The sequence below is a fragment of the Amborella trichopoda genome, chromosome 2, assembly GCF_054954075.1.
Source record: "Amborella trichopoda isolate Santa Cruz 75 chromosome 2, AtrichopodaSantaCruz75HAP2 v2.0, whole genome shotgun sequence".
Lineage (NCBI taxonomy): Eukaryota > Viridiplantae > Streptophyta > Magnoliopsida > Amborellales > Amborellaceae > Amborella > Amborella trichopoda.
Genome location: NC_142337.1, coordinates 55,241,522 through 55,260,718, shown reverse-complemented (window position 1 = coordinate 55,260,718; position 19,197 = coordinate 55,241,522). Strand labels below are relative to the sequence as shown.

At 37.3% G+C, this 19,197-nt stretch overlaps 1 protein-coding gene across 5 annotated transcripts; it reads right to left on the bottom strand.

The window, feature by feature from the left end:
- Positions 1-1,170: 1,170 nt before the first annotated feature.
- On the bottom strand, positions 1,171-13,853 carry ABCI20 (non-intrinsic ABC protein 9). Of its 5 annotated transcripts, none has more exons than XM_088858644.1 (7): positions 13,578-13,853; positions 5,135-5,268; positions 4,140-4,291; positions 2,173-2,268; positions 1,870-2,022; positions 1,673-1,750; positions 1,171-1,571 (listed from the first exon to the last, which is right to left on the bottom strand). In XM_088858644.1, the coding sequence occupies exons 4-7, from the start codon at positions 2,239-2,241 to the stop codon at positions 1,335-1,337; spliced, it is 537 nt and encodes a 178-aa protein (XP_088714770.1). In that variant the 5' UTR covers positions 2,242-2,268; positions 4,140-4,291; positions 5,135-5,268; positions 13,578-13,853; the 3' UTR covers positions 1,171-1,334. The 5 variants fall into 5 exon arrangements, with proteins under 5 accessions (XP_088714770.1, XP_088714769.1, XP_006841602.3 ...); XM_088858643.1 differs by having other exon boundaries at positions 1,673-1,766; positions 4,172-4,291; XM_006841539.4 differs by having other exon boundaries at positions 4,172-4,291.
- Positions 13,854-19,197: the final 5,344 nt, after the last annotated feature.

The following is a 19,197-nucleotide window of genomic DNA, read 5'->3' as shown; positions in this document are numbered from 1 at the left end:
TATCACATTTTCTGGAAAGAGAAGCAAAATCATAAGGAGTGAAAAACAGCCCTAGCAGTTTCAAATTTTTCATAGAAAATCATTTGCCAAAAATTGGTAGCTCCAAATATTGCAAACGTCGCCCAAATTTGTGAGAAAAGCACAACATAAACTATATCATGGTACGTAACTACAGCTAGTTTATTGTTTCTTAGAGTTCATGGAAGGAGGTGAGAAGTATTATTTGGAAGCCAAAAAAATAAAGGAAAAAGCTTATATAAGGATGCTACCTTATAATGTAGAACTACAGATGTCCCTCAAAAATCCATCGGAAAAATGTCCTTTTAATGTTAAATAAAAAGATTTTAAGACTCAGAAATAGTGCATTTTACAATATATGATCTACACCGTCCATTTTCAAGATTTTCATATGTTTATAGATCTATTTGATTTTAATCATTTTTAAAATTTAAAATTTTATAATTAGATATAAAAATAGATTTTGAGATAATCCTAATAACATTTTACATCAAAATTATATACCATGATAAAATTTGAAGGGCACCGTACCTCTATACCTACGGAGGTGTCCGTATGCCAACTGCACCGAAAAAAAAACGAAAACAGAAAAATCCACTGAATTTCATGGCTTCCAATCTCCATGCCTGATATTAGATTTTGCTGTGACAATCAAAGGCAAATATGATTTTCTTCTTTTTGACTGCTATATGAATTCACTTTGGTTTTTTTTTTTTTCCTATGAAGTAAAATGATCATAATTTTGTTAATGTAATTTCGATTTCAATTAGGGTTTTTAATGAACATGAAACATTCCCTTGGACTTTTGTTGTAATGGAAGGATATCAGGCTAAACTAAGATGTCAAGGGACTGAACCCTTTAAGTCAGTCCCAATAACAGCCAAAGCTAAACAATTCTTTTTGCTAAACTTGCAAGGTTTGTGAAATTTAACATCCCAACTGGAAACAATCCCTCTCCATCAGTAATACTTCACCGAATAGCTTTTGAATGCCTCTTCCTAGGTCCTGTTTGGAAGGTTCCACAAACATACTGATGAATGGGGTATCATTTATAAATAGCTGGAGCAGACCAAAGAGTCTATTCATGAATGGGCAGAGGAGAGAAATGGTTATTCATTCATAAATGGTATGTCCAAAGTAAGCCTAAGAGCATTAGGAAAGAATGGATGCCTCCCATTAATATTATATTTCCATGTACATTACAAGAATGATTACAATATGTAATCTCAATCCATTCAAACAACTGGTTCTCTATGACTCTAATACTAACCATTATCGATCCTAGTGCATAATAGTTTCTTTCACGTATTGCATCACTATCTCAGAACACTGTTTGAACTGAAAACAAAATTCTCTTCACCTGCCACAGTTGAGTGCAATCTTCCTGCTGCCCATCCATTGTTCAAAACCCTAACTGCACTTCTTGCAGGGTCTCCTGTCACTCGAGTACCCTCGATTCTCCTCTCAAACTCAGGAAGGCCTTTTGCTTTCCTGCCCTTCCTTCTTTCTCTCTCTTCATCCCTCTCTCTCCTCAGCCAACACTCAACTGTTCTCTGTCACAAAGAAAACCATGACCCATGTAAGTGAATTTGTAAAAAAAAATCTATGGAACAACGGCAAGAATGTCAATAATGGTAATTAGAAAAGCACAAACCATCAATGAAAGATTGCTCATTTCCTTAACTTTCTCCATGGGTGATGCTAACTGCAGTTCTCCTTGGGCAACATATAACTGGAAGTTCACTGATCGGTATCAGCGGAAGTAGGAATTCTGGAGTATACACGAAGTACACAAAACACATACACACACACAAAACTTGCAGACCAAGATGTGATAAATAATAAGCATACAATATGTGAAGGCCAATCTTCAAGGCCATCAAATATATGTGTTGCATATATAATGGTAGCGCCTCTCTCTTCACACTCCCTCTTGAGGAACTTCAGCAGGTCGGCCCTTGCAAGCACGTCTAGATCTACGGTGATCTCATCAAGAAGAAGTACCTACAAAAACATTACGCTCAGTGTTCTATAAATATGTAAACATGGTATGCATACTCCTAGAGAAGAACAAAATATTTTATTTACAAAAAGTTGGAGAAGAAAAAGTGGTCAAAGTTCATCTAGCATAGATGAGAGGAGAGATAAAAAAACCTTAAATGGCTTGAGGAGACCCATGCAGATTTGCACTCGTCGCCTCTGACCATCAGATGCCTTGTGCATACGCCAGTTTAGATCAATATCCAAGACCTTGATCAATTGCCAAAAATTTATTCACAAGACCCAATAAAAGGATTGGAATGAAAATATGTGTGATCGTTATATTGATCACAGAAATGGCTGTTTGAATGCAATACTAGATTTGAATTGAAGTGTATTCATCATGCTCAACACCATACTTTCATTATTTTAATATTTCGTCAGAGATAATTGTGGTTAATATAGCAAAAGAAAGTTTAAACTGATTCGAGGTTCTCTGTCTCAGTAGTAGCAATCTGAATTAGGACTAGAAATGGGCTGGTGAATCCGGCTCGGTCCTAAAAAGAAGGGCCTGGCCCACAAAATGTGGCCCGAGGGCCAGGCCACCACGGCCCGAGATCAGGACCAGGGCCATGGCTGAAATAGCGCTGGCCAAGTTCAGCCTTGCCTAGCCCTTTTTTTCTTATTGTTTACCGTTGGTTAACTTTTATTTTATTCATCCAGGGATGGGCCTTGGCCACGGCTTCTTCGGCCCTGTCAGGGCCAGGCCAGCATTGTAGGGAAAAATTGTCATCCTTGTCGAGGTAAAAATCGGGTTTTGATTTTCCAGCTAACCTGCAGTCATCCATAACCAATAGATAAAAAACAGGACCGGTTAACTAATCAAAGTCTCATACAACAAAGGAGCCAGCAACAAGCACAGACACAGACATACACAAAACACATCTCTCTCTCTCTCTCTCTCAATCAAATTCAAGTAGAGGTCAATCAAATTCAAGTAGAGGTCAATCTATGACAATTTAGTGAATATATGCTGTCAGAGGTCCCATGTCCTTTGTTCAATTGAAAAGAACATGTTCTTAACCAGCGTAGATAAATAAAACTAACACTAAAGCTTTTCCTTGGTGCTTGGAGATACACCTCACTACAAATGTTCATGGATTGCCATGGTGGAAGTTTTTTGAACCCTTCGGGCCTGTAAAGGGTGCTCTTTCAGAGGGCCCCATTCGTTTGTATATTTTATTAAATATTGCAGCAATTATAGTAAACTTTCCTCAAAAAAATAAAAATAAAAATCAACCACCCTGTTTTCGTCAAAACAAAAAATCATCAATCAATTAACAAGGCAGGATAAACAGAAATAGTGTGAGTTCTTGCTATTCACTAATGATTAACCATAGAGAGTATAATTTCCTTCATTAACCAGCCTATGTTTAGGAGGAGGATTATCATACTCTTTAAAGTTGGCATAGTATTACTATTCAATCTTAATACATTTATACTTTTAAGTCTTCTGATTTCTTTGAGCAACAAGGTCATTTTGATGGTCCTGACCTAAATCACCAGTAGATCATGTTTGAAGGAAAATGATTTATTAAGGAGTTACATTTCCAGGTTTAAAAGCATGAAGTGATAAAACCAGCCAAGGATGGTGGATGTAAAAAACCTCTTTTAATAATATTAAGAGGTAAGGGGATTGAAACACATAGTTCTCAGCCTAATCAAAGTCACCAATCAAGAATATTGAAACACAGAGTTGCCATATGAGCAGGTTCCTTGACAATAGCTTCCAACACATTGATGGCCCAGAGAGGTTTCTAATATTCCATTTCTGCATCATGGCTGAACGTAACAGACTTCACTTTCAGTGCCTTCAGGGCTATGAAAGCCAGTCTCACAGGCCTCATGCATGTAAGCATGTATGCGCGCTTGAACGCATGTACTCTTAGATGGTACATTTAATCAAACATGTTTATATGAATGCATGCTCACCCAAATTCACATAGTACCAATGCTTAACTTTACATAACTTTTCATGCATTTGTATATATTCAACGTGCGTGAATGCATGCACAGTTGCAGTCCATAATCACAAGCATGATAATTTATGAGCTAACTATAGACATGGAGTCCAAACGTACTTGTTTGCTATGTAAGAACACTTCAACAATACCTTCAACAATGTCTCTCTTCTTTGAGGATCGATCCCCTGCATACCATATATCATTTTCTCTGCAGAGACATCCATTTGTATTGGTACCTCAAAACCAGCAAAAGCAACATCTCTTCTCCACTGCAAGCACACCATTCATTAGAATACCATACAAAAGAAAGAAGTTAGCTCTACATTTGTATTTGTACTTTAACATTACAGTGAACGATCAAAAGTTTTTTGGAGACTCGTGGTCTTCCTGTTGGAGGATAACACAGTATTCTCCTATCCCACTTTCCAGACATTTGGGCCAGAACGTATGGATATCTTCAGTGAGCCAGCCTGGCCATTGACATAAGTAACTTAGCCATAACCCAGATGGTCATTTGATGGAAAAACCTTGGCAGAAAATACCACTGCGGCGCCTTAATTTTGGGGACTGCCTAGTCATTTAATATTTGCTCTAACTTTTCATCCACCAGACAAACGAAATGACAGTACAAATGGGATAAGAGGATTCTGTGTTGAACCTCGCATAGGAAGAACAAAGGGTTTACCTTTTATTCAAACAGTACATGAAGAGTTACACTTATTCACGAATTCAGTAGAAAATAAGTTTGCCAAATTTTACTCAGGAGGTCAGCCAGCTGTTATAAATGGCAACCTTGGATGAAGTGGAGAAAACAATTGATCCAGAAACTCATGGCTTTCAAACCTATGGTTTCTATATATAACAAAAATAGTAACAAACAAACAAATAATAAATAAATTAATAAATAAATTTATAAAATAGAAACCCAATTTCTACACATACCACCCCACAACAGGAAAAAAAGAATCACAGAAGATATAACCACCCCCCAACAGGAAAAAAAGGAACCACAGAAGATATAACCAAGTGAATATCATTTGATATCCCATAATCATAAGTATTATATATTTCACAGGTAGAAAAGCGTATTCAATAATAGAGAAAGATGTTACCTCTCCACCCAAGTAACACAGGTCCCCAGAGGACGTGAGACTAGTGTCATGGAAAGCAGATCTCCCAAGCACACGGACCATGTCAGGCTCCACCATATGTTTCCCACCCAATATCTTCAGAATAGTGGTCTTTCCTAGAAGCAACAGTAAAAATAATTCGATTAGTGAAGATTTTAACAGGTGAAGTGAAAATATTATTGAACCAAATGCCATAAGAAATTGAGAATTGTTTTCATTGTGCTTGAGCAAGAATAACCATAGAAAGCCCCAGGTGGACAGCACTGCGCTTAAATTTCACAAGCATGCTGCTGCAGATGATGGATACAATTATAATCAACCTGTCTTGTGCAAAGAAATGAAGCTATCATGAAGAGGGATAAGACAGAAAATCTTCTTACTGCTCTCACATGAAATTTGATGCACATGTTAGCATTTTAGTATAGTAAAATACTATATTTCAAAATAGTATACCTAGTGTTTTCCTAAGTTTTAAATAAATAGAGAGAGAAAGTAGCGGATTTTAGTCCCATATTGAAGAGTGACGCACTTTGCACTTCTCATTGGCGCATGAGGCACCCCTCGCCTCATGGGCGGGTCGAGCTCAAGGCTCGGTCAATTTTAATGTGATGCGACTCATGCCCACACATGTGCACAAAGGGGTGCCAACGTGGTGCGTGTGAGATCCAAAGGCTAGGACACGAACCATTGATACAGAGGGGTGTGCTCATGTCTGTTCAGAGATCTAACGGTTAATAACTGTTGGATGGTGACTGTTGGAAACCTAACAGTTAGTCACTTGTCTAGTGAACAGTCACATTCACTCGTTAAAAGGGACTTTTTACCCTTTTTTTGAACCACCTTTTTACTAATTCGAATTCTCTTTCTCTCGCAATATTTTCCTACTGACTTTTATCTCTCTAAAAATACAAAACGAGCCACTTTCTCTCTCTATATTCAGGTAACTCTGGTGCTAAGTAGACTTGTCTATACTGTGCAAAATTAGTCGAGTATCATTAGTTATTTTCTAATTACAAATATCTCGATGACTAATTTGCCCAGGTCACCTTTTGCACATTGTTATTCTACAGTAAGGGGGAAAATTACAAGTTTTGAGAGAGTACACCACATGGCTGTAAACAGGAAACTCTTTCTTCTAAATTGTTTCTTTCATTCTTTTATTATTACACATTCCAGCCTCCGTTCCACCCAACACCAAAATTTCAACAATTCAATATTATAATTTTGGGTGAGAAAAATGGAAGCAAGTGTGAAGTCCAATAAAGTTATGAATAAAGATTTTGCAAAGCTCGATCAGTTTGATGGGACAAATTTCAAAAGGTGGCAACAAAAGCTTATATTTTTGTTGAGCATACTTAAGGTGGCATATGTGATTACCAAAAATACGCCGGAGTTGCCATTACCACATGAATGGGAGGATCCCGAATCATCCAAATATCGGCAGAAATGGATGGAAGACGATTACATATACAATGGTCATATTCTCAAAGAACTTACCAATGCGATCTATGACATGTATTGTTCGGTGGCATCAAAGAGAGAATTTTGACATTTGTTGGAGATCAAGTATTTAATAGAAGAATCGGGTAACCAACGTTTCTTAATTTCTAATTATATTGAGCTTAAGTTCACCGACAACATGCCAATACTCAACTAAGTGTATGAGTTGCAACTTGTTGCAAGTGAACTCAAAGCTTGTGGAATTGAACTTCATGAAGAATTCAAGCAGGGACTATTATAAATAAGTTACCCCCCTCTTTGGAAAGAATATCAAAAGAAGATAAAAGCACAAAAAAGTTGATGTTGACTTAGTTCAACTACAACGATTTCTTCGCATAGAGGAAAAGAGTAGGATTTGTTGGAAATGGTGTAATATATAATAAAGAAACAAATTAAAAGAATGTGGACTTCTTGTTTACAACCACACTAGATGCACATTCTCAAGACTGTAATTTGCCCCCTTAATGTAGTATAACGGTGTGTAAACGATAACTCACGCAAATCAATTCTTCGGATATCTAGAGACAGAAAGTCACTCAAAATACTTGTCCATTTTTGCACAATATAAACAAGTATACTATGCACCCGAGTTGCCAGAATTCTAAAGAGAGAAAAGTGGGCACGACTTTGATTGTTGAGAGAAAAAAAGTAAGTAATTGTTGAGAGAGAGAAAAAATCAAGTTAGTAAAAAGGTAGCAATTTGGTAGTAAAAATGCCCTTTTTAAAGAGTGAATATAGTGGCTCTAAGAGGTGGTTGTTCATATGAACCACTACTTTTCACTTGACATGTGACTAATGGGTTTCCAAGAACCAACAATCACCATCCAATGATTACCAACCGTTGGATCTGTGAACATGGATCATCACACCCCTCTGTATCTACGGCTAGTGTCTCACATGTGTGACGTTTGAACCTTAAAGTGCGCATCAAGCACCCTTACAGCCTTGCCATTGCCCTCGCTTTCACCCTCACACACGCACATGCGTGTACGAGCATCGCACTCTTCGTTTGCTTTGCACAAGTGCCCACACTATCTCCTTTGTTCCATGAACATAAAGCATATTTATACCACTCTTTTCATAGTCCGCTCTTCGATGTGGAACTTAAACACACTACTTTCTCTCTCTATTTATTTAAAACTTAAGAAAACAACACGAGTGGGTATATTATTTTCAAATATACTAAAGTATTTTACTACACGAAAATACCAATATTTCCTTCACTATTTCAAAATAATATGAAAAATAATAGGCAACCGTATAAAATATTTGCATACCATGAAGGTATCTTTCGATTTGAACTTTCACTTAGAGTTTACACTATAAAGTCCATCAAATTCCATGGTAGCTTATAGCATTGAACCATGTAACTAATCCAACAGACGGATAGTATAACTCACAAATATTATACATCTCTGGAGCCTTTAATTGCCAAAACATTTTGGGCCTTGTGCTTATATCCTGATGTCATAAGTGCTCTAGAGGCGAGTCTCATCTCATAGGAAGCGGCCCCACTTCCACAGTTATATTGGTGTGCCTATCAAGAGTGCCCCTGTATTTAAAACACTCTGACTTATAAATAGTCCATAGACATCATTAAGAGCTTAATTCAACCCATAGTTACCGGAATTTCTCCTCGAACCCCGCGAGTCTCGCTCCGAAACCCGTTTCCGCGTTTCCGTTAAGGAAACTCCATGGAAACCGTTTTTTTTAACCAACGAAACTCGATTCCTTTATTTCGGAATCTTGATTCCATACCTAGGTGGAAACCTTTTTTTTGCAACATAGGAAACTCGATTCCTTAATTTCAGAATCTCGATTCCTCACATATGTGGAAACCTAGTTTTGGAACCAAGGAAACTCGATTCCTTAATTTCAGAATCTCGATTCAACACTTCTTTTAAAAATATTTTTCGGAACCAAAGAAACTCGATTCCTTAGTTTTGGAATCTCGTTTCCTTAGTTTTGGAATCTCGATTCCTTAATTTCAGAATCTCGATCCAACAAATCTAGAGAAACTTGAACCCCCCTAATTGTGGGTAGACGCTCCCAAATAGATTGAATCTGGCTTCTAGCGAGATTTAAATCTTGATTCCATATTAAATGATACACGATTCTACAAGTAATGGAACTCATTTCATCAAGGTTTTGAATCATCTACACCGTATAAAACATTAGTTTCTTGTAAATAATAACCACAAAAGTAATGTTTTATTTTCTGGTGGATATCATGCTTTAAAGTCCCAAACGATAGCATTAGGCGGCATGTGTACTTGAAAGGGGTATTATTATTTATAAGCCATGTATTTTAGAAGCAATTTAATGAGATCGTGTTGCTTTTTTAGTTATATTTATTATGTTTCTTATATTTGCGTCAATGTAAACTGCTATAGTTTCTTTACCTTGCTCATAGTTATTTGAATTGCTTAGTAATGTTATTTTTACTTCTTTTTTTCCTGATTTAAATGCCTATATAATGATGTTCCTTATATTTGCGGTGATGTAAACTGCCTTGGTTTTTTAATCTTGCTCATATGGTATGTGAAATTATTTAAATGCCCATAGAATAACGTTTCATATATTTGCGGTGATGTAAACTGCCTTTGTTTCTTAATCTTGCTCATATGTTATATTTGAAAAGATTGCTAAGTGATCTTACACCATGTGTAGCCTCACAACATTGCTTAGTATTGAAATATTGAATGTAAAGTGGTTATTAATAATGCTAATTTTATTTATTCGCCTCTAATTTAAATGCTTATAAAATATTGAAATCATGTAATAACATATAAAGCAACACACATGGATTGGCGATTCTACACAACAACATATCTATGTACCACATATGTCAGAAACTCGAATGAAGTGATGTCAGAAACTCGATTCTGCTATTGTAATTCTCGATCTCAAACCAGCATCGATCTCTGATCCATATACTTCAGAAACTTGATTCCAAATATGTGAGAAACACGATTCCATAGATGATGGAAACTCGATTCCAAATACGTTAGAATCACGATTCCATAAATGATGGAAACTCGATTCCGTATCTGTCAGACACTCGATTCCATAGATGACGGAAACTCAATTCCGCATATTCATGAAACTTGACATTTGGAGTGTCGAACCCAGGGGGATGGGAATCTTGATTCCAAGGAGGCTGAAATCTCGATTCCATATGTGGATGAAACTTGGACCTATTTCGATCGATACTCAATTCCTAAAAATTAAGAATCTCGTTCCCAGCGATTCCTATTGTACGGACAACGATTCCTACAATGTGAAACTTCTGGCCAAGCGCGACTCCACGATTCCGGTTCCTGAAACGATTTGGGTTCCCAGGCGTTTCCAACAACTATGATTCAACCTACCAACATATAGGTCATTAGTAGACTTATCCATCGTATGGATTTCATTAAAATGGATGCTTAAATAATTATTGATCTAGTAATCAAACTAATCATACTTACAATTTGTTATTACCACATTGAACCTAGAATCTTGAGGATGCAAGAGACTAGGTTGGGTTCCCATTGTAGATGATTAATTTACGGACTCTAGCTCCATTCTCCTTGACATTTAACCAATGTCATCCCTCGCAAGGGCTTTTATCAAAGGATCGGCCACATTTTTATTTGACTTCACAAATTCTAGACTTATCACCCCGTCTCTTATCAATTTTGTATGGACGCGCAATGCGTCTAGACTTACCAGTGTATAACATTCTCTTGCAATAGTAGCATGATTGTCACAATATATTGTGATTGTCGGTATCAGTTTTGACCATATTGCTAGATCATATAAAACATTCTTAAGCCATTCCGCTTCTTCAAAAGTCAAATCTAAAGCAAAAAATTTCGACTCTGTTGTAGAGCGCGAAATACAAGTTTGCTTAGTTGATCCCCATGATATCGCTGACCCAGCTAAAGTAAAAATCCATTTGGATGCTGATAGTGAATCTTGGACTTCTATATTCCAATTCGCATCACCATATCCTTCCAACACCTCGGGATAACCCACATAATGTATGCTATAATTGATAGTTCCTTTTAAATATCTTAATATTAGAGAGATTGCATCCCAATGCTCTCTACCACGGTAACTTGTATATCTACTAAGTTTACCCACTGCATATGCAATATCTTTCCTCGTACTGCTCATTGCATACATCAAACTATCAATCACTCTAGCATACTTTTTAAGAGATATACATCTCTCTTCATTTCTCTTTTTATATGAGGATCTATTGATGTAAAGACTGGATTACTATCAGTATGCTCACACTAATAGGGCATTTTCTCAATGTAGTGAGATTGCGTTAATATTAGCTCCTTTTCATTTCTCACTATTTTGATACCTAGTATCACGTCAACCTCTCTCAAGTCCTACATATCAAAGTTAAATGTAAGGAAACCTTTAATTTCCTCCACTATTTTCAAATTAGGGTCGAAAATCAACATATTATATACATATAGACATATGATGACACACATAGAATTAATTACTTTACTATACACACATTTATTGGCATCATTCCGTTTAAAACCATTTATTATCAATGCAGTATCAAACATCTTATGCTATTGCTTTGGTGCCTACTTTAATCCATAAAGAGATTTTGTCAATTTATAGACTTTATTTTCATGACCAAGTATGAAAAACCCTTCGGGTTGATCCATGTAAATTTCTTCATCTAGATCAGCATTTAGGAATACAGTTTTTACATCCATTTGATGAATTACTACATGGTTAATTGAGGCTATTGCTAAAAGTATTTCTATTGTTCATATCCTTACCACTGGGGCATGTGTCAAAATGGTATATGCCCTCTTTTTATTTAAAGCCTTTGCCTACCTATCTAGCCTTATACTTATTAATTGACCCATTTTCATTAAGTTTTTGTTTAAAGATCCATTTACATCCTAGAGGTTTCGAACAAAGTGGTAGGTCCACCAATTTCCAAGTTTTATTAGCAAATATGGAATCCATTTCATTGTTAATAGACTCTCTCCAAAATGTTGCATCATGAGATGCCTAAGCTTCACTCATTAAGGAAGGATCTTCCTCCACATTTAAAGCAATAGGTACTACGTTTAATATCTTAATTTGATATAGTCTCAACTAGATGAATATAAAAATATGGACCAAAATTATGTTTTGGATCTCATCTTGCTCTTTTACTCCTTCTAGGTTCTATTGTCTTCATTATTTTCTATGGGTTCAATATAAGTATTTTGATAAAATAATATACTATATTTCTACCTACTTGTATTGTTTTTCTAAGTTTTAAATAAATAAAGAGAAAAAGTAATAGGTTTTAGTCTCACATTGAAGAGTGAAGTGTGGACAAAGGAGTATAGATATAAGAATACTTTCGTGCCTTATATTCATGGAACAAATGAGAGAGTGTGGGCACTTGTGCAGAGCACGCGAAGCGTGTGACATGTACTCGTGCGCATACATGCGAGGGCGAGGGCGCTTGATGGCGCACTTTGCAATTTACGCTGCATATTGACACATGAGGCGCCCTTCGCCCAAGCACATGTGCAGGTCGGGCTTGAGGGACGTGCTCATGCATGTTCAAAGATCCAACGGTTGATAACCGTTGGATGGTGACTGTTGGAAACCTAACAGTCACTTGTCTTGTGAACAGTCACATTAATAGTCATCATTCACTCTTTAAAAGAGATGCTTTTACTCATTTTTTTAACCACCTTTTTACTAATTCAAATTTTGTTTCTCTCAATATTTTCCTACTAACTTTTATCTCTCTAAAAACACAAGGCAAGCCACTTTTTCTCTCTATATTCAAGCAACTCTAGTGCGAAGTCGACTTGCCTATACGATGCAAAATTAGATAAGTATCATTAGTGATTTTCTGTTTACAAATACCCTGACGACTGATTTGCCCAGGTTATCTTTTACACATAGTTATTCTACAATAAGGGAGCAAATTATAGTCCTAAGAAATTGCGTATCGTAGTGTGGTTGTAAACAAGGAAGTCTTTCTTCTTAATTATTTCTTTCATTCTTGTATTATTACACATGCCAACTCTCGTTTCACCCTATACCAAATTTTCAACAGTACGTGCTATTTAAACAACATAATATGCAAGAGAATGATAGCTGTCAACATAAACAGCCAAAATAGACAGCAATAGCACATAAAAGAATAAATGGTATTGAAAAGAATATCTTGGGTCACAATGGAATTAAAACAGCAAAGGGAATGATACCAAAAGTATGGTACTAAAATATAGGAACTGGACAAGTTTGGCCGGTTCCTATTAGGACTCGGCAATAACTCAGGCGAGTCTAAGTGGACTCTCCCGACTTTTGGAACACTGGTGTTACGTGAATTGAGTAGGCCAAGAATCACATTCAAACAGAAGGTAGACTCAGCCGAATTCATAAATTTAAAATTGATGGGTAATGAGTATAAATGGAACGTGTTAAAAATTTGATAAAGACTTTCTCCTAAAAATTTCAGGAAAGAAAAAATACAGATAATCTAAAACACAAAGGAGATTCAATTAATCTTAGACAAAAAAATTTAAGGAATGGAAAAGCAATGTAGATTTCCTTTGAAAAAAGAAAAAACAGATGAAAAACATACTTTCGGAATCCCACTCTTTAAGAATATAGAGACATGAGACATACTTTCAAGAAACAAAACCACTAAATGGATCCATGGATTCGATTCCTATTATCCTATATATATACACTGGCATCAATTTGTAATAACAAAAATCTCCAATATAAATACAATATTTCAAATAGTATTATCCAATTTCCCTTTTTTGGGTGAGTCTAATATCCAATGTCCTAAAATTTAGCAAATAGGAAACGCAAAAATCATGTCCATGTTGAGAATCAAATAACTTACATTCATAGAAATCATAAAAATTGGATGAGATGGGTATACCTGCTCCATTTGAACCCACCAAAAGACAACGATCACCAGAGTTGACAGAGAGGGAGAATCCATGAATTAAAGGCTTGGTACCTGGAGGTGGCTGCCCATCTATACCTGGGTATGTGAAGCTAAGATTGCTTATTCTCACTGTCTCCATTATATGCAGTCTTTTAGGCAGGCTAAACCAGAAAAAGAACACAAGAACTATTGGGGGTGTATTCGCTATTAGGAGGTTTGCAGAATGAGCAGAGAAGATCGATTTTTGGGGCGGGTATATTTTGCCTTGAGTGTATGTGGGAGCCAATCTCAAAGTAAAAGGAAGAAAAATAATGGTTTTGTTTTTCCAAATAATTTGAGAGAGAGAGAGAGTTATTGGATCGTATAGGTGCTCTGTCATAACAAATGAATCACGAGAGTATGGAATATGTATAGAGAGAGAGAGAAAAACATTCATGGCCAATTTCCCTTCCCTTGAACCGCCGAAACCGTGGCACGTTACTGGCCATGGACGATTTCGTCCCACTCACACCAACCCGCCTTCACATTTCTCCTCTCTCTCTCTCTAAAATGTCACAGATCTCTCCCTGTATAAAATGGGAAAGGTTTCTATGCTTCCCTACAGCATAAAGTTCTATATTCCTCCTACCATCGAGTCGTTCGATCAAGAGCCACTTACCGTTTGATATTAGATTCGACGTAGCATAAAGTTCTATATTCTTCCTACCATCGAGTCGTTCGATCAAGAGCCACTCACCGTTTGATATTAAATTCGACGTATGAAAGTATTTTATTTTTAGTTTTTTTAATACAGATTGTATGAATATGAAATTCGTTAAGTGCCATCTTCTCATTCTCGTTCGGGCGTAGTTATAAAAAATATTAAAAATAATTTTTTTATAAAATATAATAACCAAAATTTTTTTTAAAACTTTCAAATATATTTTAGTCATTTTATTTTATTGAAAATATTTTTTTATATTTTTTATTAATACGAGTTTAATAAAAGAACGGACATCCAAAATTTGGTGTCAAAATAATTTATAAAAAATAATTAAAATAAAATAATATAAAAACATGATATTAAAATTAAAACAATCTTAACCTTCCATTCAAAATAAAAATAAACGATTGGACAAGAGAGAGGATATAACTTCCATACCATAGAGGAAGCATATAAAGCTTGACCGTATAATATTATACAATCCCCTGATAAATTTTGCAAATACATAGACGTGGCCTATGTCCCTCTAGATCTCGCTGATAAATTTTGCAAATAAATTGACGTAGTCTATCTCGCTCTAGATCTCCCAAAAAGGATGAAGTGCAATAGCCAAAAGATATGATACTTCCTTACGAATGTAATCTCGATTTGGTTAAAATATCACTTAAATTAATTTTAAGACTTCAAATTTTAGAGATGTAAAAAGGGTAATGATTTCATGCAACGGTTGTATCATAGTATGATACAACCGCATTTTTAGAAGATCATGTTTATGATATTTTTATGGGCCAAAATTTTACATACACACTCTCTTCATCTCAATAATCAATCCTAAAAATAAAAAAAATTCAATTTGAAACCCCTAGATATCGTTTTTTTTTGGTGAATTTCAAGATCTTATCCCTTAGGAATTCAAAATCATTTTTTTCTTTTTTAACATTGTTCATCTAATGATAATAAAACCATCTAAAAAAGTTGGAAAAGGAATAATACCTCTAAGGGCTAGATCTAAGCATTTTATTCAAATGAACGACCTATATTAATTGAGCTAAAAAATATTTTTTAGGTTAGGTTTTCAAATTTTTCTTTTTTGTGATTGCTCATTAGAATGAAAAGAGTGTATATTTTAAATTTTTTATCAAACAAATAGTCCTACCATTGTTTTTGAAGATAGTTGCATCATACAACTGATGCAAAGAATCATTGCCCATTTTTAAGTAATAAATCAAATTTAATAAAAATATTTCTTAATTACACTCTTTATGTACTTCAAAAAATGTGCCCAAGATTGAATAGCGTCTATTCAATTTTTAGGTGGTGAGATCTTGTGTTAAAAAACCTCAAATTTTAAATTTCAAATTTTTCTGTTAAAAACAATTATCTAATAGTTCTCATATGGTTCTCAAAATTTTAGATTGAAAAAATTATCCCAAATAAATATTCTAAGTAAACTATGCTCTGAAAGTAGCATGTTGCTTCGAACAAAATTTGACACCTTATAGCCGACTCTCGAGCTCAAGCAAAAGGCATAAAGCCAGCCATTTAATAAAGGAATGTTTTAAATGCTTTAGGGGGGAGATTTCAAAATTTGTGTAAGCTGAGGCATAAAACATTCATATTAAAAATGGATGTAAATAGGTGGTCACTCCAAGAAACTTATAACCAAAGTCTAAATATTTTCCTCACAAATTTATGATTTTTAGTTTTTTTATGTATTAATGATCTTCATGTTAGGATGCATGCCTCTTTCTATTTTGATTTGGAAATAATTGACATATTACACCCAAAGACTATGAAATTAGTTACGGAATTGCATTTTGTGAGACCGTTGATCTTTAATACAAGGATGTCACAATTACTCATAGCTATTAGATATCAAATTGGATGTCAAGAATTTTTTTTTTGGAGCTTTGAGTCCAATCAATAACATGCTACAACTAACCAATTTGAAATCCGAAGCACAAGAATGATTGTGACCTCCTTATGCAAAAAGTAGATGGTCTATTTGCATATTTTTTCATTAGTTGTTTCCTTTTCAACTTTTTATTAGGAAACCCGGCCACCATCTTCTTCTGTTGCTTTCGATGTCATGTACTGGTATTGCAACTCTTAAGCTCTTCATCGAGGCCTCAAAGTCTGGGCACTCGAGAGTGAGTTCCGAGAGAGACAGGTTGAAAGAAGAAGGGTTTAAAGAATCGGGGATAGAAGATGGGAGAGAGCTTTTAGGGTCATCACTCAAATTGGACCGAGTCAGGTAGCTTTTGGGGTCATCACCTGTATTGAACTCAAAGAGGCTTTTAACGTCTTCACTCTCATTGAACGTGATCGGGGGGATCTTTTTACGTCATAGCCCTTATTGGACGTGTGTAGGGGATCTTTAAGGTCTTCACCCTGTATGGACCATTGAGGGGTGCTTTTTAAGTCCTCACCCTTATCGGATGAGCGAGGGGGAACTTGGGCGAGCGTTAGCCTTGGGATGATTTCCTGATTGGTTTGTGGATTTTGGTTTGGCAACGTGATCAGTTCGGGGAGGAAGTCTTGTAGGGTTGGTAGAGGAGGGACTAGTGGAAGGAACGCCGCTTCGATAAGGGTTCGGGGGACTTTCCTCCTTCGGCGAGCAACTCTTGGGGCTCGCCTACCTTTTCGCTTCTTACTGACAAAAGCAGGCTGGCGAGGCTTGCAAGGTCTCCATGACATGTTTGCTTGACAAATCGCCTCTCTCTTCATGGACTTCATTCTACTTCGTCCCGTATAGGTTTGCCAAGGCTGTGAAGTGGAAGGCTCATCAGAGTCAAGGGACTCAAGGGTTGCACCTTCACCCGAGGTTTGTTCTTAAGTGACCTCTCGTACCACCGGATTAGGCTCTTGAGCGTGCGTTTCGTGATTCAGGACTGGGACGTCCACAACAATTCGCCACCTTGCCATCTTCTCTTGCACCAAACCTCGAAAGCCAAAACACTGAGATATGTCATGGCCCACTATCAGATGGTATGGGCACCAAATATCCTCGGTTCCTCGAACTATGTGCCTCAGTTGCCTCGATGGACGATGGGAAATCATTCCTTCTTCAACCATCATGGTGATATCATGGGGAGACAGTCAGATGGAAATTCGTCAAAATACAAACTTCAAACTTGTTCTTCCTCTTGGACTGTCACCATGTGGGAGGCCTCGGCAGTCCCAAATGCTTTCTTGAGGCTATCCAACTGTATCTGGCCCTTCTGAATCAATGCTTCAATATGGTATTTGAGAGTGAAGCAATCCTAGACCGGATGCCCCAACATCCGATGGTATGCACAATACCTTTTGTTGGCCACAAGCCCGACTCCGTCTAGCCTCGAGTAGAACAATCATTCCTTACTCCAACAACATCCGAAGGAGTGTGGAACCTACTCTTTGTCGAAGCTATAGACTTTCTTCCTCTTTTCCTCCCAATAGTCTTTTTGATAGAGGCCTTGAGGAGGTGGCACCTTATTGTAAGATTGGGGGGTTTTTGTTGTCCTTACGAGGGTTTTCTTGGGTTTTCGAGGGGTATATACCCCTAGATATGTCCAAGGTTTGAAGAGGGGTCTGGTCGGCTGGCTGTTTGGCAGTAGAGACAGTGACAGCTGTGCTGATCGCACACTTTTGCTGACTATCCCGAGGGTTGGAGCAGTTGTTGTCAGTGTTACAGTTAACTCCTCCACCCAAGAGTTGCAACGAGACCCCGTCGTGGTGCTCGAACAAACTTTCTATAGGGGCTGCCTTAGAAATCAAGTATGAAATAGTGGTGGGGTTCGAAGCTTCGACATGCAATGAGATCTTGGGTTGCATGTTGCAAACACAAGACTGCATAACGTCGATTTCTGGCATGAGATTGCTTTCGTACATGGCCAAGTCCTTCCATCTGGTGATGAAGTGGTCAATAAGCTCTTCTAAGTCCTGGGTCATAGTAAGCAGTTTTATGGCATATACTTCCCTCTCGACTTCGTAGAAGCGCTTATAAAATAACTGCCCCATCTCCTCCCAGGTTTGAACAGAGTTTGGCGGGAGATGAGCATACTACCTGAATGTCAGTCCGTTGAGCGTTTCCACAAACTAACGGAGGATGAGTCTGCCGCATGAGGCCATCTCTTGGCATGCGGACACAAAATGTGCAATATGCTAATGAGGCGAACTCGTGTCATTGAAGACTGGGAGTCTCCCCTTTTGGTAATTAGCTGGAAACGACAACAAATCGATGAATGCGGGGTAGGGTTTGCAATAGAGGGTTGTCTCTCATACCCTAGGGATCTGTCTTATTCGTAAGTTGTGGTTAACCATGGCATCAATATCTGCCTGTGTAATTGGGTGAGGGAGAGCCTGGGATGCCATTAGGGGAGAATGATTGTATGTCGTTGGAGGAGGTGGTTGCCTAAGTACCTCGTTTGTGGAGTGGGGCAGCTGTGGTGAACTGGCCCCATGGTGGGACGAGTTCGTAGGAGGTCTGGCTTTTTCCACTTAGTTAATCATTTCCATCATCTGATGAACAATCCCTTCAAGATGGGCTATGCGATCTTGAGGCTCGCCATTGGTTTGATTGATGACCATGACCTCAGCCCTCTCCTCAGGGAAGGAGGTTTCAGACACAGCTGGGGTTTTGCTTCATCAGGTCACTTGGTTCGGAAGGTCAGTCATAAGGGGTTGGGCGTGCCTCGATTGAGCTTTGGGCTCTACTAGTAGACCAGGTCGACATCAGTTCATGACAATCTTGGGACCATGGATTCTAATAACTTAGGTCATCTCCAACAACCTCGATGACCATGCACTACTCCTCCCTCCTTGTCTTGGATTTTGTTTCCGCCTGCAACGGGTAGAAGGGATTCTCTCTTAGGAGGTCAATGGGTTCATGTACTGTCAGCGCCTTGAGCTTCTTCTTCTGAGGGATCC